At 39.0% G+C, this 22,087-nt stretch overlaps 1 protein-coding gene across 3 annotated transcripts in view; it reads right to left on the minus strand.

The window, feature by feature from the left end:
- Positions 1-8,702: 8,702 nt before the first annotated feature.
- RAD17 (RAD17 checkpoint clamp loader component) overlaps positions 8,703-22,087 on the minus strand; it is an 18,314-nt gene continuing 4,929 nt past the window's right edge. For 2 of the 3 annotated variants that reach the window (XM_026866652.1, XM_026866654.1), the window contains 11 exons: positions 21,260-21,312; positions 21,041-21,166; positions 20,885-20,954; positions 20,163-20,274; positions 17,648-17,842; positions 16,371-16,456; positions 15,652-15,798; positions 15,031-15,177; positions 13,272-13,392; positions 11,841-11,898; positions 8,703-9,550 (listed from right to left, as the gene is read on the minus strand). In XM_026866652.1, the coding sequence (XP_026722453.1) occupies positions 9,283-9,550; positions 11,841-11,898; positions 13,272-13,392; positions 15,031-15,177; positions 15,652-15,798; positions 16,371-16,456; positions 17,648-17,842; positions 20,163-20,274; positions 20,885-20,954; positions 21,041-21,166; positions 21,260-21,312 (1,383 nt within the window). In that variant the 3' untranslated portion in view covers positions 8,703-9,282. The remainder of the gene's footprint in view (positions 9,551-11,840; positions 11,899-13,271; positions 13,393-15,030; positions 15,178-15,651; positions 15,799-16,370; positions 16,457-17,647; positions 17,843-20,162; positions 20,275-20,884; positions 20,955-21,040; positions 21,167-21,259; positions 21,313-22,087) is intronic. The other variant, XM_026866653.1, reaches the window with a different exon arrangement.

The raw sequence follows: 22,087 nt of genomic DNA on the forward strand, positions 1-22,087 counted from the left end.
AGCAAAGGTCTCTAGTAAGAAAAGGTGTGAAGAGGTGCTGAGAATTTCTCTAGCATAATTAGGGGAATAAATTGCTTCAGGAATTTGTTTAAAATACAGCTTTTCTTTTTTAGACCAAAAAATTGTGAACTGCCCAGAACTGTTAAAAAACCCTCTACTTTTCATAGGTATATTTTGGTAAAATCAGAGTAAAAAACTAACCTTTGTGTCACTATGCAGCAGGCAAGACATTTTGTTTCTGGTAGCAGAGGAATCTGAATCTTCTAGGGAACTCTTAGCAACATAAAAACTTCAATTGAACAAACAGACAATTCATTTCACTGTCTATCTTATGGAGAAAGACAAAGGAGTTATGCAAATGTAATATCAGTTGACTCCGAAAATGCAGATCCAATTTATAAACACATACACATGTGCTATATGTATATATATGTATATGTTTATACGCATACTGCTAGGACTTGTGGGATCCTCATTCAGGTTTTTAATTGATGCAATTATTTAAGGCGCAAAAAATCTTTTGATATTAGTAGCACTTCCCAAATATTTTATAAATGTTTGTCACATTTTACAAATTTTGGCATTGTCTTAGAGGAATGCTGTGTTTCAGAGCTTGACATCTGTGTAGTTTTCCATACAAATACCTGGACGTACAGTCCAGTGGTGTCCAAAGTGGGGTGCAGGAAGAAGATGTTAGAACTTCAGTAATTCACGTATACAGTTTAAAAATAAATAAATAGATGTATATTAGGAGGGGAGTACTCAGAATTTTTCTACTCGGTAGAGTGCATGATCAAAATACTTTGGAGGCCACTGTTACAGTCATCATTCTAGGAGTCCCTTTGCCTAGAGTCTTCCATGGAAGCATCCCTTGAGTACTGAAACTCAGGAAAACTGAGGTAACACAATTCTGCTTCCCAATGGTTATTCCGGTTAAGCAGGTATGTGACAGTTTAAATGATTGTTCCTATTAACTCCTTTAATTTTTCTTGTCATTTATGCTGAGATCAAAGTAAGCATATAATGGATATGAAATGTGTCCAGACTGCTTCTACATTCAGGAGAATGTCTTCTCCAGCTTGCCTGCATTTGAGGATGCGTTTACTAAGATTTTCTCTTCCCCTGGTCTCTATGGTTTCCATTATGGAAATGGAAAAAAAAATAAATTTATATTTTGCTGCTTCTGGTGCAGGATCCATATCAATTAGAGAATCAAATAATAACATTAAAATGATCTGTTGAATAATTTTTTTCAGAAGCACTCATCAGTCCAACTTTTTTGGTTTGTTATTGATGTCAGAATAAATAGAATTAGACCCACAGTGAAAGTTGGAACTTTCCCCCTAAAACTTCACAGCTCAACATTTAGCTGCAACTGTTTGTGCACGTTACTTTACGTTCACCTTGACCCAGCACTGGTTTCATCCCTCAGCACCAGCTCTGTTGACAAAAGGTGTCCCCTGAGCACTCACATGGCACGCTTGCTACAACAATGCTGCAGCATTTCTTTTTTCACTAGCAAGGGAAACTTCTCTCCCTTACAGAGAGTTACAGGTGCTGTGTAATGCAATTACATAGATCTGCCTACTAAAATCTCAGGAGGTGACACCCCGTGTTTTTAATTCCTAATGCTTCTTGTATAGATCAATGCAAGAGGTAATGCATCCAGCCATTTCAGGCCAGTCTCTGAGCAAATCTTTGACAAATTGTTTTTCAAATTGGACTTTTTCCTTTCTACAACCCCATTGACACTTTGGTTGTGTTTGCAGGGCTGCACAAATTTTATTTATTACTCATCCTGTAGAGTGGGATCTCCTGTTAGAGGAACACCAAATTAAGGCATTAGTTCTCTCAGCAACTTTCTTGCAATACGTGTTGCATCTGCATGTTCACCAAGATAGCCCTTTACCCATCCTGACAACATATCTAAAATGACAAGGACATACTCAAAATTACAGCACTGAGGCATTTGGATAAAGTCAACCTGCAAATTTACAGTCTCCACACTTTAGAGTGTGCAGCTATCCCTGTCTTTTGCTGCTGTCCTGTATTACATGCTAAACAAACTGGGAAGCTGTTACACTACTGTTGAGCTACAGTTGAAAAATTTAGAGCAAAGCAATCTTGTCATGATCTGCAACCACCCTCCCTTTGCTGGCTGAGCCGCTGGATGGGGCATAGCAGCAAGGGCAGATAACATGATCTGAGGCACTACCAGGTGGCTGCCATGGGAGTGCAAAAGGGAGTTAGGATATAGCTGGCATCCCCACTGAGGCCATGCTGCCTTTTATTTTTCCAGTGTTGAATCTTCTGCCGTTCTGCAATGGAGGAAAAAATGAGAAAGGGAGCGGGCAGACAGATGAAGGACACAGAAGCCACATCCCCTGCCTGACACTACTACATCAGCTAAGGCATTTCCTCACAAGACATCATCTTTAAGAGAGAGATGGTCCTGACCTTTGACAATATCTGTAGAGCCATAAATTCATCCTCTCATGGTGCAGGCACATCCAGGGTGTAATATACAGTATAAAAGAGTTCTCTTACATGGATGGTTACAGGGGCAGTAGGACTTAAAATGAAAGCATGGTGTTCAGGAACGGGGTTGATAGTCACAGACAAAGTGGGTGTTACCAGATTAAATATGTGTTGTCCTGAAATACAAACAGCATTTACTGCTTCTGAAGACAAGGGAATTGCAGAAAAAACTGAGGCATATGAAATATATTGCAAAGTGCCAGTGTCAACTAGGCAAGAAACAATCTTAACATTAGTAGATAAAATGAGGGTAGTCTGGTCTATAGAAAGTAAAGGATCATGATGTCTATGTCATTTGGGGTGTCTTAATGACATTTCTGATACTGTGGCATGAAAGAAATGTTGAGTGAAAAGTTAGGGTTAATAAATCCTGCTGGACAGGAGGGCTTATGGTCAGGTCAGTAAGGACACTCTAACTTCCAATGTCCCTCTTGTTTGCAATAACGGTAAGAGCTGACAGGAGCATTTTAGTATTTGCAGGAGCACGATGTTGAATTGGCACTGCCGTGGGTCGAGATTTGCCCTCTTTTTCCTCCCGTGACCCGCACTGCCGTGGTGCCGGATTCAGCAGGCGGCTTGGTCTGCCGTCCGATGGCAACAGACCGTCAGTAAGCGCGCTTGAAGTTTTAGTGGCGAGCCCTGAACAACAAGGCAGCTGCCACAGCCCCTGAGCGCTTTCAGCAGCCTGTCCTCCGTGCCAGTGGCTGTGTAAAGACATCATCTGCGCCAGGCTGTCTGCTAAAACCGTCCCTACAGAGGAACCCCGTGCCGTGGGAGCCTGCAGACGGTGATGGTGGGGTCAGAGCAAGGAGCTGTGCCTGCCTGCTGCTCCGAGGGGACAGTGGGCAGCCAGACAGCCTGCACAAGAAAAGCAGTTACAGGGCGTATATTTGTTATATAGTAACAGAGCTTTGGGTGGTAGCACGTTTTTCACGGAAGGGCAGGTCATGCTAGATGAGCAGGACACAGCAAATTACAGCAGAGTGGTTTTGTACGGGTTACTTCAGAGGATGGCACTCCCAACAGTCAGATAAGGAAACTGAGCAGTTTGTCCTTTTACAGATAACTCACCCCTTCCATAAACGCATGATGCTGGCTCAACAAGGCTGTTGGGTCATGCTGCAAGTATTTTCTAGCTTGTGGGGCTTGTGAAGGTCCACAAGGTGTTAGGTATTTTCCTTACAGCTACTGAAGGGCCATCTGGGACTTGGCAGAGGGGGGGTAAAATCCTCACTCAGGTTTTAGCCTGGCTGTCATTTAAGGCAAAAGTTCTTCTGGTATCAGTAGCACTTTTCAGCTGTTTAATGAAAGTCTGGAACATTTTAAAAATCTTGGTATTTTCTTATAGGAGTAGTGGTGGGTTTCAAAACTGCGAGTCAACAGAAGTCAGAGTGAGAAGAATGACAAAAACATATCCCACCTGAGAGCTTGGGTTGTCTTGACAGGATCTTGTTCTTGCACAGACTCACAGGGGTGGATTGACTGTACAAGTATGTGACATAGCCCTGGTGCTATGCCTCTCCTCTGGGAGTGTTTGTGTAACCATGGTCTTCAAAGGTAGGGGTGTGCAAGACAATCCCTTGGGCTCTGGGAAGAAAACACCAGACATCCTGTAGTACATGCTTATAATGTGTAAATAAATAAGTATACATGTGTTGTGTGGGAGTGTTCAAAAATTTTAAAAGGGTGCATGATCAAAACGCTTTGGAGGCCACTGTTATAGTCATCCCTCCAGGAGTATCTTTGCCTTCAGTCCTCCATGGAAGCACCCTTTGAGAATCAAAACTCAGAAAAAAGAGTCTAACCCATTTCTGATTCCTAATGGTGATTCCACTTAAGGAGGCATGTGGGTGGTTTGATGATTGTTCCTATTTATCCCTTTTATTTTTCATGTAATTTATGCTGTAATAAAGTAAGCATATAATGGATATGAAAAGTGCCCAGACCGTTTTTACACTCAAGAGCATTTCTTCCCCAGCTTTCCTGCACTTGAGAATGTGCTTACTAGGGTTTTCTCTTTCGCTGGTCTATATGATTTCCTGCACAATTCCACACTGGCATCTGAACTAAACCGTACATCTAATTATAAGCAGTATTAGTCAACTAAGTGATCCAATCTTAGGTCTATCTGGGACTTTTCTCTGAGTTTAAAGACAAACTACATCTTTGCCCATAATACCACTGCAGTCAGTTATCCCTTGGTTAATGTAAAGCTGATTGTAATAGCAGATATGACTAGATATAAAAGTACCTCTGCAGCAGAGAAGAAAGGAAAAAGCAGGAGAAATAAATCTGCCAGTGGTATTTGCACTTACTGACCCATGAGACAAGTTTTAATTCCAGAATTGTAGGGAGGTGAAATACACAATGAATAAATGCCATCCTGCTGTTGCAGATTTTTTCCTTTGTTGAATCAGAAAAATACATAACACATCAGAAAACACCAGCAGTTTTGTCCTCCTGCAAGTACTGATCTGGTTTAGAAGACGACATTATTGCATTTGATTACAGTTTTCTTTTAGCTCTCAGTTTTCACAGGTCTATAAGTTTGTGAACAAAACTAACCTTTCCCTACCCCTGGAGGAGCCAGGGGTCTGAGCAGAGCTGGGTTACACAGTGAGGAGCCCAGCTGAGCCCAGAGCCAGTGCTGGCAGAAGCCACTCTCGGAAGATTAACATGAAATGCAGGCAAGCAGCCATCTCAAAACCACAGGAATTTAAAAGTGCCCAGAACTGCAGTGGGCACCGTGTCCCCAGCCAGAGGCCAAGTGCAGAGGGTGCTCCTGTGACGCAGCCTTGTCCCCAGTGCCCCAGGGCTGCTGCCGCTCCACCGCTACCAGGTGCTGGAGGAGACCTCAGGGAATGGAGACAGACGTCCAGAAATGCTGCACTGCCCATCACATCCAGGACGTTGGCAGCCAGGGGCAAGCGGTAGCAATGGACACATATCGAATTGTTGTCATGTCAATGTGTAAAGTCCCACGTGTTAGTCTGGCATCCATGGCCTCTGTACATGTGCATTTATTTGGAAACTGCTATTCATCTTATTTACTTTCTTTTTTGCACAGAGTGATTTGTTTAGTACACCCCGTTGAATTAATCACAGTTTAAACTTCTCTGCAGGAACACAAATTTATATTCCATAAAAAGAAAGGAACACCATATTTTGCTTTCTAATACATTTACATGGTTTGGTGAAGAAACAAATTTTTAACTGGAAATCAGAAAGCATATACTTTGCTGCTTTCCCTGCTTACTCAGAGAAATCCTTTTATTGGTGGTGAAAAGGGGGTCTTCTGTTGCACTGGAATATATGATTGAGATATATCATTCAAGTCATAAGACTATGTTGGTTTTTTTATGTTCCCTCCAGTGTACAATTCCTATCAGAGAGTGAAATCATAACATTAAAGTGGTATGTTAATTTTTTTTAGAAGCACTCATTGTCAGTTCAATCTTTGTTAGTTATCAGTGTCAGTATGAGTAGAATTGTAAGTGAAGATGAGAATGTTCCTCCTAAAACATCAAATCTCAGCATTTAGCTGCAAATCTTTACCCAGTAGTTTATGGACATTTACCACTGTTTTGCCACTACTTTCCTTCAGAGAAGAAAGTCACATCAGGAGCAGAGAAATACTTGATCAAGAAATACTTGATCCTTGCTGCAAGATCTGCCTGGAGCTGCACCTCCTTAGGAGTGTATATGTGAAAAGTATTTACTTATGCTTTGTGAACAAAGACTGAGTCATGAACAAGATAACAAAGCTATGCCTAACCTTGCTGTGTAAAATACGCAAAATTGTTTAAACAGCTTTTTAATCAATCCTGCACTCTTCAACCGTAGTGTATTGCTGTCACGTTTATCAACTCTGGCTCCAAAGAAAGCTCAGCTGTTTTGACTGTCCTGGTTTCAGTTGGGGTAAAAGATAATTTTTCTTCTTAGTAAACAGAATAGTGTTGGTTTGAATTCAGTATGAGATTTAGCATGGGAAAAATCTGAATACACTGATGTTTATGGTTGTTGTCAATAGATCAAGGACTCTCCAACTCCCCAGCATGGGAAAGTCCAATGTGTGCCTTAAGAGAATTTGATTTCAGGTGAAAAAAACAGATTAATTCTCTGGAAAACTTTGCTGTTAAGACAAGGTGCAAAATGTTCCTCTAAATAACTGTTCTCAGAGGAAGGGAAGCCTGAGAAGGCCGTAACAACTGGTGTGTCTTCCCAGCTGGTCAAGGGCAGATTTTTTGCACAGGCCACAGGCAGGTGCATCCAGCACTGTGCTTGATCTGTCTGCCTCACATATTAGTGATGTATCATCTGAGCACACCCTGAATTACAACTACACTCAGTACAGCTGTAACAGAATTTAAGAATTGCAAGATTATTGTAGATACACTTATTTTCTTCTTCTAAACTCAGGATGTAAGCAATACAGAAATGCAAACATACATTACACATTCAAAGTTGTTGCGTTTTTTTCTTACTCCCATGGTATCACTAACCACAGCAATATGGACAAATCCCAGTTACTGAGAAGCACTGAATTATTAAACCAGTCTATTTAGGCAGCCACAACACACTCCTCCCGCATCAGTTCCCAAACACAGCATTCTTTCCCTCAGCACAACTGCAATGGAGGGAGAAAAACTGCACACTACACCATTAACTTCCTACAGAATATGAAGGATGAGAATCATAGAACAGTTTGTGTTGGAACAGACCTTAAAGACCATCCAGTTCCAACCCCCCCTGGCAGGGACACCTTCCACCAGCCCAGGTTGCCCAAAGCCCCGTCCAACCTGGCCTCGAACCCTTCCAGGGAGGGTGCAGCCACAGCCCCTCTGGGAAACCTGTGCCAGGGCCTCACCACCCTCACAGGGAAGAATTTATTCTTCACATCTAATCTTAATTCTATCTTCCTGCAGTTTAAAACCCATTACCCCTTGTCTAATCCCTACACCCCCTGATAAAGTGTCACCTCACCTTCCCTACTGGAAGGCCACTCTTAAGTTTTTCCCAGAGCCTTCTGTTCTCCAGCTGAACCCCCCAACTCTCTCAGCCTGTCCTCACAGGGGGGTGCTCCAGCCCCCTGAGCATCTTTGAGGCCTCCTCTGGCCCTGCTCAAGCAGGTCCATGTCCTTCTGTTGTTGGTGTCCCCAGAGCTGGACCCAGCACTGCAGGGGGGAATCGCAAAAAGAGTGGAGTACAGGGGGAGAATCCCCTCACTCACTCTGCTGGCCACACTTCCCTTGATGCAGGCTGGGACATGGTTGGCTTTCTGGTCTGTGAGCACACATTGCTGGCTCACAGTCAGTTTTCCATCCACTAGAACCCCCAAGTCTTTCTTTGCAGGGCTGCTCTCAATCCACTCATTGCCCAGCCTGGATTTAGGTAAGAAGCTGTAAGGGACTTTTTGGACTTTTAGTGTGTCTCAACATCGCTGCCTTCACGATGACCACTTCCTGACTCAGCATAAAGGAGCACATCTTGAAGGAAACACACAGTCCCCGACAAAAACCACATCTGCCCTAGACGTGAACATCAGCAGTTGCAGCAGTCCCCGATCGAGCTGTGCCTACGCGTGAGCCGGGTGGAGGGGAAACCACAGCGAGACAGATCGGCCCCTCGCCAGCACGACCACCATGGACACCCGGGCATGCGTGCACAGAGGACCACGGCGTGGCACCTACAACAACGAGCCCTGTGGAAATGGGCGGACAAACTGTGGGGATGGGGACTATAAAAAAGACAGACTGCGTACTCCTTGGAAGAGGGGAACTAACTCAAAGAGGGGAACCAACTCGAAGAGGGGAACCAACTCGGAGCCAGGAACGTGGAGCATCATCGGACCGACAGAACATCGCTGGATCCCCGGTCGTGGTGGGTAATTAGTTGCGCCTCTACCGTGTTCTTGCTTAGGGATTCCGACCTTTTCCTTTCTTTTCCTCTCTGTCCTATCACTCTTATTAGTTGTTATAGAAAATAAAGTTTATAAGGTTATGCAGCATCTGACCTCGTTTAGGTCTTAATCTCACTCTCGGGCTTGTTTAAGAACCCTCCCCGATACTGGATCGGGACAGAAGCGTTAAGAAGGACTTATGCTTGATTATTGTATCTTCCCCTCCATAAGTTATGAAAATGTCTTTCAAGAAGGAATCCAAAATAAACTGTTGTACAACATATGTTCAATTTATAAACACATAAAAATCTGTAGCAGAGTACAAAACAGTATTAATACAGTAGTTTTATTTACATCATCAGTATGGGATATTTCACATGTACACTTCAGTCTCTTCTTTCAAAAGGGCCAAGCTTGCAATCACCAATTTTTTTGAAGGTATGAAGTTTAATAAAACCTTCAACTTATCAAGTGTGTACTCAGGAAACACACTGTACAATTACAAACTAAATTAAATGTATAAAAAATAAAAATAACTTAACAGTGACACTGCTCACGTATAGTCTCTTTCAAACTACTTTCAGTCATCATTTATTATTCTCTTTTTCTCAATATAGATTATTTCATGGCTCAGGAGAGGCAGGTATTATCTTGTAATTTAGAATTCAGCTCAGGTGTGATCCTGCAAAGTTAAGAGGAAGCTGACACCGCACATTTAGATTTGGCCTCCTAGCCCACTTAAGTAGCTAAAGCAGTCCTTTTGTGCAGACAATACTCTCTTTAACAAAGACCTTTGTAACATATTAATCTATTCAGGCAAGTCATTGGTTGATTATTTTGTTGTACTAGTCACTATCATATTCCTCTATTTTTAATTCATCTTCCTCCATGATTGCTTGAGCTGCAACAGGCTGAGGCTGGCTGCCAGGTAGTTCACTTCCACTGCACTGGCTAGGGGAGAGAGGGAATCCATACAATTCATTCTTATTCGTTCCATTTTTCTCCATCTGTGCAGCCATCTCCATAGCATGCATATTGGTACAGACCTCCTCAGAGCTAACGAATAAGTCTGGTATCCCAGGATCTTTATCAGTAAGTGTTTCAAGCTTTAACCTGTAAAATTACCATTGCGACAGTAAGTTACCATGAGAAAGCATCTGCTGTCTCACACACAAGCTGCAACAGAAAAGACTGCCCGGGAACCACATCCCTCACCCCTCTTCACTGGTACTTACCAGCTCTCTCCTTTCCTGGCAGTAATCCCCAGTTAACTCACACTATACACATTCTGTGCTTACATCAGTACCTTTGGTATTATGTTTTTACAGCTCTGCTTGTCTTCCAGGTATAGATAATTGTACCCAGAACTCAACACTGACCACTTACATGACAGCCTACAGAAGACACAGGAGCTCCTCTTAGGGAGAGCAGCAACAGCAAAATTGTCGTGCTCCTTAGCTGTCCCAGTACCCACTGTTGCTTCAAGTGTCTTCCTTACAGTAACAGAGGTTTTGATGGGCTTTCCTCACTCACAGAACTGCTAACAGTCCGGTTACTGACAAAAGCCCATGGTACATTAGACCCTTTCCAAGCAAAGCAAATATCCTTTAGGACAGGAAGCAATTTAACTGGAAACAGTCAAAATTAAAAAAAAAAAAAAAGTGGAAAGGAAATCTTTCTATATTTTGTAATTTCTTTTATTATTTGGACTTCTCAATCTTTCAAGCATCTCTACATCAGCATGTTACCAATGTTCCTTTAATATTTTCCCACTTTGCCTGGGAATAATAAAAACTTAGTTACTGCCAAAAACTCATCCTCACATCAATTCCAGCTGATCAAATACTATGCACTCTTCTCAATAGCAGTTTTCTTACTGTAGTACCATTCCATTAATAAATATAATGGACAATAAATAAAATATTCTTATTTCCATTGAAACACCTGCACATAAGTTATTTTAAGGACCGATTAATAACACAAATTAATTTTCAATTAGGATTCCTGATGGAAGCAAATGCTTACTAAAATACCTATGTTTCTGTATGCTTCCTTTCCAAAATAGTGAACAAATTAAAAAGGATTACAGTGTTTTCAGAAGAAAAGTTACCTCTCAGATAAAACTAAGTGACACACGCCAAACTTAGTTATTAGTGTAGATACAAAACATTTATCAATATTTAAAGGTATGCTGCAGACAAAATTAATGGTGTAACAAAGTCTGCAATTGATTTATAGTTACAAACATTTAGAGAAGGGAGACTGCAAAGACATTTGGGACACTTCCCTTTCTTCCTGACTAGCAACCAAAATGGCTTTTAATACAAAAGTTGAGGAACAGGGTGGTTCTTGGGTAATACAGTCTTTAACTATGAAATACTGGCCTGTAATTTAAAGTCAGATAGCAAAAACCACAGGAATAAATGAGAAGCTCTGTCAGATGCCCTAACAAACTCTCTCTCTTAAGAGAGAAGAGTTAGTCTCATTTCAGCTGTGATCTTGATCCTTTATTAGAAACAGACCACCACAACTAAAACTTTTTCTAAATTTCAGAGCTATCAAAGGTATAGACATGTAACTGAGAATCTACTAGTATAAGTGATGCCTCTAATTCAGACGGCTTACTAGAGTCAAAATATAACGTCATGCCACATCACCCCATGAGCACTACATAATCTGTAAGTAGAGCACTATAGTCTCACAGTTGAAATAAAAAGGTTTTTTTCAATATTTAATGCCTAAAACAGGGGAACTTCAGTAGCTATTTTTATTAAAATCATGGATTCTAAACAAAGGTTTACTTTAAGTAGTCCAGTAGGCAAAAATTCCACAAAATAATACCCAGTGCTGCTAGCTAATTTCAGAGGAAGCACTCATTAAAATATTTTGTAGTTCCACAGATATACAACTGCTTCAAAGGAAATAAGAATGATTTCCCATTATATATTCTTATACCTCTAACTAACACGCATGTGAACAGACTGTTTTATCAAACTTCCAGATTAATGTTGACAAAAAATAGGCAAACTGCACTATACTCTTTGCATCAATTCAGTTTTATTCTCATATAAATGTTTTTGATTGTAAAAAAATATTTTATTCAGATCATGCACTGGAAAAATATAAACATGTCTAGGACAGAGCTAATATCTGATACAACAGAAAAGAAAGTTAAACCAGGATTAAAAGCAAGACTACAGAAAAATGTTGCTACTAACATTGTAATGAAAAATAGATTTGAACTGGAAAGAGTTTTAAAAGGCAAAATACATGATTACCATGCTGCAAATGAGGGAAAATGTCACATCACAGATGTACACCGAAGATGTTTCTCTATGAAAGGGTTCTTTCCTCAATATATTAAGAAAGTCTTACTTTAAGAAAATACAGAAGTCAAGTTTACCTTCCAAAATGTCTTTTCAGTGGCAGCCTCCCAATGTCTTGGATAAAAGCAATCTGAGCTAAGAACAAAGAATCACCAGTATCATATTAGGTAGATCATAATGCACATACAATTAAACACAATGGAAAATAAATAATGCATGTTTAGTCAAATGTTCCTTATTTATATATATTTGCAATTATTTTAGATACCAAAACACTGCATTAGTGTCTATGTTTGTTGGTTTTCTCAAACTGCTTTCTTCACCATATTTACAGATGGCCTACATATTAAAAAAATTTCAACACTCATCAACTGTGTATTTGTGATGTAGTTATTATTCCATAGCCTACAAAATATATTCATCTTGATGTCAAGGCCTTAGTTAAGACATGATACCTTTTATTAGAAGTAATTAACATAACATGTGACCCAGCTGTCTAAACAATAATTTTTGGATTATGTACTATACCAAGTAAATTTTTCTGCATGACCTGTGTGCTATTGGATTACCTCAGGTTACACATGTTTTCAATCCACTGCAAACTTGGATTTTGTTTACTTTATCTGGGAAAGGCCTTTTAAAGCCTTTTAAGTCATTGATGTTACTGGAATCAATAAGCAACAAATATCTAGTTAATATTGGCTACTAGGTTTCCAAGTCTTCTCACCAAATCCTCTGGTAAATTTAAGAGAGTCCTAAGCCTAAGAGAACAACTTTACTAATGAATTTTTGTAAATAATTAATGAATAGGAAGTGGGGAGAGGGGTATGAGGTAACAGTTAACTCTTGCAATAGAAATAAGTTGCCAGTAGGTTCTGCAGTAATCCGTGCTAGGACCTGACCTATCCAGTACACTCTTTAATATAACCCTGTGATAAAAGGGGGTGAAGAGTGAAACAAGCAAATTCGCCCATGCCACAGTTAGACAAGCTAGTAAAGACATGGGCAGGCAGAAAGACTATGCAAGGACCTTAAGAGAGTGATAGAGCATCATGATGAAATTCAGTACACAGATATCAGAAATCTATGCATAAAAAAGAAGGAAAAATTATTTCCAATACTCCAACATGAGAACCCATCTTACACATTTATAAAGCATCACATACGCCCCACTTCTGCCAAGAGAGATACTTCATAGAATCTTAGAATGGTTTGGGTTCCTTAAATATCACCTAGTTCCAACTATATTGGAAATACTTTTATATTTAAATTTTAATTCTTTCAGTTACATAAGTTTTTAAAAAGTTCTTGATGTTGCTTCAAACCTAACAGGACAGCTTTAATTTTGGCTGTACTGTAAATATTTTTGAATTTCAGCTATATGCATTTATCAGAAGTATTTTTTTTACTGAGGCAAAACCACAGATAGTACTGACGTGTTGGTTTACAAAATTTTTCAGTATGAAAAAACAAAGAGAGCCCACAATCAGGAGTTACACCCATCTTACCCTGGTTTCTCATTGGATTTGCTAACATAGCAAGATAAGGCAATAGCTCTGTCTGAAGACACTCGGGTGGTAAACAGAAGCTTGAAAAGAGAGATTTTGCAGCAAGGCAATTTTCTTGATACTGTAAGAATTGGAGGAAAGAGAAACATAAGTAAAAAACCTGGTAAATCCTTATTAATGTAGATATTCTGTACCAAAAAAGGCAGACTTCCTTTTTGCCTGCTGGATGACTATACACAAGTTGCTAAAAAATGAGACCAGAAAAAGAGATAATCAGTTAGAGTTAACATATACAGATCATAAAACTGGTAAATTCTTTTATTTTTGTCTTTTGCTGAGCATTAAGATTTCCAGAAAATATTTATCCCTTGATTAGAATTCCCCACCTATCCAGACCAATATTTTCTGACAGACAGAGCAAGAGAAGTGTTAGTTCAAACATTAAAAACTGCCAAGAGCTTTGGCATCTCACAAACAACCTATTTCTGATAAACACATAAAACATAATTCCAGTAATTTGTTCCATTTACACAACAGTTTAATGTGATTTAAACAGCACAAAAACTTAAAATTAGTTTTAGGAATACTTTACAATATTCCAACACTAATTGTGTCTCCATTAATTTAAGACTCTCCCAGCAGTATAACAACTTGAACACAGGAATGAGATTTTGTCAGAGAACTCCCAATTTACTTTTTCATTAACAGAATAATACAAATGTAACTATTCAAGCAAATGCTTTTTAGAAGTGCTTTTAGAAGTACCAAAATAGGATATTTGACAAATTTAGCACTGTGACAAAAATCACAGAATCATAGAACAGTTTGTGTTGAAAAGGACCTTAAAGATCAGCTGGTTCCAACCCCCCCACCATGGGCAGAGACACCTTCCACCACCCAGGTTGCCCAAAGCCCCGTCCAACCTGGCCTTGAACCCTTCCAGGGAGGGGGCAGCCACAGCCCCTCTGGGAAACCTGTGCCAGGGGCCTCACCACCCTCACAATAAAGAACTTCTACCTTACATCTAACCTAAATCTGCCCTCTTTCGGCTTAAAACTGTTGCCCCTCATACTATCCCTTCATCCCCTGATAGAGAATCCCTCCCCTTCTTCCCTGTAGCCCCTTTAACTTGTGGAAAGCCGCTCTAAGGTCTCCCCAGAGCCTTCTGTTCTCCAGCTGAACCCCCCAACTCTCTCAGCCTGTACTCACAGGGGGGTGCTCCAGCCCCCTGATCACCTTTGTGGCCTCCTCTGGACCCACTCAAGCAGGTCTGTGTCCTTCTGGTGCCCCCAGAGCTGGACACAGCACTTCAGGATGGGTCTCACAAGAGCAGAATACAGGGGGAGAATCCCCTCCCTCACCCTGCTGCCCACACTGCTCTGGGTGCAGCCCAGCACACGGTTGGCTTTCTGGGCTGTGAGCACACATTGCTGGCTCATGCTGAGCTTCTCATCAACCAACACCCCCAAGTCCTTCTCCTCAGGGCTGCTCTCCATCCACTCTTTGCCCAGCCTGTATCGGTGCTTGGGATTGCCCTGACCCATGGGCAGGACCTTGCACTTGGCCTTGTTGAACAACATGAGGTTCACACAGGCCCACCTCTCCAGTATATCCAGGTCCCTCTGGATGGCACATCTTCCCTCCAGCAAATCAACTGCACTACACTTGGTGTCATCTGTATTACTCAACTGTCATACCTTACCAAAAAAAAAAACCCCAACCAAAAAAACCCCACCAAAACTAAAAATCAAGAATTTACCTTTTTATTGATAAAGAACCACTGGGGTTTATGTAAAGGCCGGAACCCCATCCCTCCTTGGTGGTGGGCAAAGGCTCTGGACCTATTTGAATGTATCACTCCTCGGGTAGCCACAGATGCACTGTATGTTTCCATCACAAGCCGTGTCTAAGAGAGAAATTGATGATTATGTGAACTCAAGGACTCTGTACAGTGTGTCTCATTTCAAGTAAAGCACGCTTCGTAATCGCAGTGACATGACATGCCCAGAATATACTTAGATCACTGTGAAACTTTTACTGAAAGTGGCTGAATGGAAAAGATAGCTCAATTACTTCATGGACATCGCATACAGACTCAAATACATTTTTAGCGTAAATATGTCTTATTTTAAAGTATTTCATAAATATTTTACAAACACTATAACCCACTATAATAAAATACTGACAGAAGCCAGACAAAAAGTTGTACCTGCATCTCTTCTACAGGTGATGCACTTTAGCATTCATTAACAAGTCACTGTTACACTCGAATAAGTTTGAAGTAAACATTCACAAACAGTTAGAGAAAAGTATAGAAGCTCAATGTCACAGTATTTAAAAAAAAAAAAAAAGTATGTGTGCATAAAAAGATGACACTTACACTCCAGTTACTACAAAGGACATCCGCAGTGCTCAAATATTCACTGGCTCTTACTACATCATCTATATCAGAAAAAAAGTCTACGTAGTTCTGATGAAGGTATAAATTAAACATGCTTCCAGACATATGTGATTTTTCCACAACAGCCTATTAGGACAAAAAAAGCTCTAGTTTTACACAGTGTATAAGGAAAAGCATCCTATAAAAGTTATGGTACATTTAGATCGTTAGGGAGCTGGCACACAATCTACAAAGTGATGCTTATATACAAAAGGGAGGTTGGTTTGCTCCCACAGAAGGCTAATGGTGGGAATTGCGGAGGCAGAAGTCATTGCTGTCTTAACTCTCTTAATGAGCGGTAACAAAGGTGAACCCTTGACTCTTCTTGGCAACACACAGCAAAAGGATCAGAGGTAACAATCACAGGCTGCAGCAAGGGAAAGTCCACCTTCCACCAGAAGTCCATCAGTGAGGTGAGAGAATTTCTACTCCTGGAGATGTTGAAAACTCGACAGATCAAGAGCCTGGGAACCTAATCTACCACTGAAGTTTGCCTCCAAGGTTCTTTCCAAATTGTTCTGTAACTTAGACAGACTGAATACACATATATTAAGAGCAGTGACAAAACCACTGTTCTTGAGAATTTGCATCAATCACTTCAGAGTTTGGGTTTGATTTTTTCAAACCAAATTGGAATCTAATAGTTATTGCAGATGTACCTCAGGCTGAATAAGCAAGGTGTCTCGACGGTATTCTGATAAGTGAGCAGGCAGCTGAGGAAATTCTGATTCTGACACTGGTTCTCCTACAAAGGATTTTACAATTTTTAGTCTTTTAGTATCAGAAACGTTACATTTCTGCACATAATCAAAAAAGCCAGAATACACACATTTCTGATCAAATATTCAAAATTAGAATAAAATTAGAGAGAAGCAAGAACAGAGATGGGTAACTGCATGAATAGTAGTTTCTGTATATATGAGCATTCTCTTTAGCAACTGTCAACTCTACCAGCAACTAGATTATACCATTTCCAGTTTCCAGAAAAATCTTGATGCAGGCATAGGTACTTGATTATACAGTCAATAGTGCACAGTCAATAACACGTAATAAATTACATTATATTTCATGTAACAGATTTAATTTTTTTCATATTCCCTCATCTCACCCTTTCTCCTCAGATCATTTCGAAACTGATACTGTGAATTATTACCAAAACATGCACAGCCAGTGGCATTATGGCTCCTGATTTAGCTGAGTGCAGACGGTACTAGTTTAATAAGTACCAAATGCTTATGAATCACAGGTTTTAAATGTAAAAAACCCAGTACTGTATCCACACACAGGGAGCAGATGGCTTCTATATATTTACAGAATCTAAGTGTATAAAAAGTAGAACTTTCAGTAGTAGTAAGGTGGAAGTTATTTGGAGAGATGGAAAGGGAGATGGGGTACAACAAAAGTGGGGAAGGTTTTCAAGTCAGAAAGGAGAGAGCACATATGTCTGTTAAAGGGAAACACAGAGTTAAGATAGAAAGTAGGGAGGCAAAGACAGCAGATACACAAATAAGGGAGGCAGTAGCTATGAGGCTGCAGGGATGTTTTGTAACCTTTAGGAATATAGATGAATATAGAACATAACCATACAACAATGTATTATTCTGCAGAAAAGCAATATTGCTTTTGTACAGAACAACAAACGTGCTGGATATCTATTGAGCTCTGTGTGCATGACAGCACGTGGATCTAATGCAACTGGAGCTGCGTAATTTTAATACGTACATGTAGTACATCTTAAGTGAAACATTTATTTACCTAATAGATATAGACAGCTGCAATCTCAGTTACAACAAACTTTTATTCCTCTTTTAATACTGTTATTGATGACCAAACAGGCGAATTAGAGGTCACTCCAAGCCTTACTTTAGCAAATCTAGCTATCAGAAACTGACATGCTTTGCCCATTGAAAGGAAGAATAAATCAAAGTTTTCTTACTTTTGCAGTAAATTATTTTCCCCAGAGCATGGAAAAGAAAGATGGAAGCATCTTTGCCACCAATAGCTTGTATCTCCTGGTCTTCTGAAGTATCAGATTTACTTTTCTTTCCTACTTTTGATACAGCCACTGCTTCATGTTTTAGTCTGGAGATCCTTTTCTTCCTTGACCAAAACTCTTTCTCCAATGAGCAGTCTATCAATAAAAGCAAAACTACAATCAGGATACAGTATGTGAATCCAATAAAGTTTTCAATTGCTACTGCTAATGTTCTAAATAAATAAAATAATAATAATAATAATAATAATAATAATAATAATAATAATAATAACAACAACAACAACAACAACCACCTAACAGAAAATATTATATAAATAGGGGCACTAACAGAAAACTCATTTATTAGGAAGATAACCCAGACACGTAAACTAGCATGCTTCATTCCACTTCTCTACCTGAAGCTACAGCTGAGCTGCAAAGTACTTTTTTGGATAATAAATATCTGTCTTTAAAAAAAGCTACCATTCTTGCTTATTCATTCTAGTTCTGATGCATCCTTGAGTTGCTTTTCTTAAAAATTTCTTATTTATAAAGTATAAGTGCAAATATATTTAAATTATATTTCAGTTACCTTCTGTTCACTTACCAATTTATGTTCTATTTGCATTATCTGTATAATAAATACCCTCACTGAAATATGAGGCAGCAAAGGAATCCTTTCGTTTAGGTGATTCTTCCAACAGCCTACAAGTTTCCATGATGTTTTGAGCTCCAAGGAATAAAACTCTCCTTCTACTCCAATTTAGAACTCAAAAATTTTCATCCACAATTTGATTTAGTGACAGGTGAACATTCCTTATGGAGCTATGAGAACTTATCCTTTAAATAATTATCATTCTTTTCTCCCACAATTACCATTAATACTCCTAGAAAGTGAATGTATCACTTGTAGTTACACATATACACAAGTGAAGAAAGAAAATATACATGCAAAACTAATACTGCATTCTCAGGAGATCAACAAGGAGGCGAGGTGTCTCTAAAATTTACAAAATATCACTGGCTATCATTTACCTAACTGAAATACCTAAACAACTAAAAAATTTCTGCTCAACATGATAGAGGCTCTTCTCAATCTGTTATAGAAAAAGCAAGAGAATATTCAGTGTAGCATGACTTGTGTACATGATACTGAGATGTACAGCAGCTCTCATGCCATATGGCTTTTTGTTCTTGCAAGTCCTGTTTATAACTTTCATGTTTTTACTGTTCCAAGGTAATTTATTAAAAATTACACAAACTGGTCATTTTAATACTATTTAGATTTTCTAGAGTATGTAGAAGCTACTTAATGAGCTACTGCAAACCTCCAGTATCACCAACCTACTATTTATTAACTTAATGGCTTTATCATCAAAATGGCTTTACTGAGAGGCATTTTTCTCATTAATACAGAACAATACAAACTTCGTATACTAGAAGACAACATCAGAAGAATTTAGTTTCCATGTTTGCAAGTTAAACTTAGAAACTTTACTCTTTCCCTCACGTAATTTAACACAGCTAAATTAATGTCAATATATTCTAAAATTCCTTACAACAAGGACTTGAACTGCATTTAATCCTGTACTCATGAGCACATTTTCTATTTGCAAGGTGGATGGAAGAGAAAATGAGTAAAAGCAGCAACATCATTGCTAGCTTTACAACATACAGCAGAAGACAACTGTTGAATTCAGTTCCTTATTTCTGGGTTGATTATAAATGTTGGCATCACCTAACAGTTCTTAGAATGAACTACCATGCCAGAGTAATGCTTTTAAAAATCACAGATTATGTAACCTGCATATACTGGTTTCTTAACAGTTAGTGACTTCCAGTGCTTATAAAAGATATGACGCTAAGTCTCCTGTTTTCTTTCAATGCTGAAACATTTAAAATAATCATGAACTAAGTCTGATTTGAGCATTGTCCAACCAAGTACTTTGATGACTACTAAAACACTGAACTTCAAAGTTATTCTATAATACACTCAGTAACTTCATAGTAGGTCATGCCACCTCACAGCTTTTCAATTTACCTAAAGTCATAGGAACTCCAAAGCAAAAATCAATCGTTACATAAATTCTGTATACAAAGAAATGCTTTAAGGGTAGAGATAAGGACATGGAGAAGTATAAGAACAATTAAGACACCCCTTCCAAATTCAGGTTGCTCATAAAAGCTTTGAACAGTAAATACAGACCAATAGCAAAGATATCAAGAAGAAAAGACAGCAGTCCATTAAATTACCTCAACACATAGATAGCAGATATTACTCACTTTTAAGACTACAAGTCTCAAAATGAAACATTTTCAGCACTAAAACAACCAAACCCACACCTTTATGCCTTTTATTCCTGCTCCAGGGTAGCATGTCAAAAATGTTTTGCACAGCTCACCCAGCTGTGTGTGAATACCTTTAAGGCAGAAATGGTCAAAATGTCATTGACTTAACAAAATCATATGTATTTACCTTTCATAGAAGAAAACTGAAGACTGTTTATTGCACTTCTTATGTCACCTGAACAACCTCTGCAAAGCAACTCCAGAGAAGTTCTATCAAGAGTATAATTCTTTTCTCTGTTCTACAAGGAAAAGCAACATTCAAAGTAATAAGAAAAAGTAGGAAAAGGAGTATTTGAATATTATTCTGGCTGTAGGGACCCACCTCTGAAACACACTGCATTACCATCCACCATGTGCTCAAAACCATGTAATACTGCTAACTTTAAAACATTTAAACACTTTGCCACATTTTATATAGCAATATTAAAGAGAATAATGCACATAATTCTTTATGAGGTGTCACTTGGACTTGGTTGTAATCAAAACAGTTTAGGAATACTACAGGATTTAGGTTCATGACCTCTTCTGGCCTTGCTGGATACAATGAAAATTACTTCTATTCCTATCACTTGTTTCATACATATATAGTTTGTGCAGAGGTAGAACAATTTTCAGAAGTAACTTTGAAGACTTAGACCAACAATCAAGTGCAATTAAAAACAAGACCCCTTTCCATCTGTCCCTTGTTTTTCTGTCAGGGGGATTGGTGCTTTTTTTGGGGCATGTGGGGCTCTGCTGTCAAAGATCAAACAAATACAGTAACAAATATAAATAACATAATTCAGATATAAAAGTCTGAAATCTTTTTGTCCTAGCACTGCACAGAAGTTAACAGTTTTGACAACTTACCGTAATAGCTTCTGCTGCAGCTATTCGATTAAGAACTTTCATCATATTTGTTGGTGCAACAGGCTTGAAACTGTTGAATTTCATTAAAAAAAAAATATTAATTAGTTTCTGACCTCATTTATTTCAATCAAGTTTTAATGAGATCAAAGATCTTACCTAATATTGGATATACACAACTCTTCTAGAATTTCCGTTGGGAATAGTAACCTCTGGTTGCTGTCTCCACTGAAGTTATCAGATATTATAAATATAAGGGGACATCTACTTCTACGAACAAATTTCCTAAATTGAGAAAGAAGCAAGCATAGTAAGAATCAAACTCTGGTTTACTGCAAGTGGCTAAAGCTAATCATTATAAACTGAGCTGCAACTGACCTGAGAATTTCATGTAGACTGCTAGGCTCTCGATAGAATTGGTTAGGTATGTCCTGTTCAAAACAAATGAACGGCCATCATTACATTCAGACGTAAATATTCTTTCCCACAGACTGACTGTTATGGCACACTATGCTGCTACACATTTTTCTTTCTAGTTAGCTTGCTTTCAACTAAATTTCAATGCATCTAACACAGAAAACAAAGAAGATAAAGATAAAAAAAGACAGATTAAAAAACCACAACACAGTATTTCTTTCTTTCATTATGGAAAACAATCATCTAAAAAGAAACATTTCCTTTCTGTCCTTGTTTCCTAAGAAACAGCCCTGGGTGATTACACTGCCTGCTGTACAGAGTTTTACTCAGAGGATAACACTCAAGGCAGCAGCTCCATTGAGGAAGGTGGCAGGATACACTACTTGAAATATGAGAGAACCTACACAAGAAAGTGACTCCATTACGAAGGAAAGTCACCGTAGACTGTGCTTCCTAAATTCTACAGTACATCACATTATTCAGCTAGAATTTTTGTCTCATCCATTCTTTCTTGAAAGTTTAGAGACAACTTGACTATCATAACTCATAAAATTCCTCTCAGAAAAAATGAAAACCTTGTAAAGAAAATGCTATCAAAACATACTCCTAAATAAGCAAAAATAAAGTCTTCTTCTGTACCTTCCAGTATGGCGCACAAACCTTCAGAGTTCACATCTCTGCCCTAAATAAAACTCCCTGCTTAAGACCAGGGAATGCTAAGTGTCAAATGCTTTCTGTGTAATTCTCACGTACCTTCTACGCTCTCGTGCATCCGTAAGCAACAGGAAT

Source organism: Athene cunicularia (genome assembly GCF_003259725.1).
Source record: "Athene cunicularia isolate RWA chromosome Z unlocalized genomic scaffold, athCun1 chrZ_part3, whole genome shotgun sequence".
In the NCBI taxonomy this organism is placed as follows: Eukaryota; Metazoa; Chordata; class Aves; order Strigiformes; family Strigidae; genus Athene; species Athene cunicularia.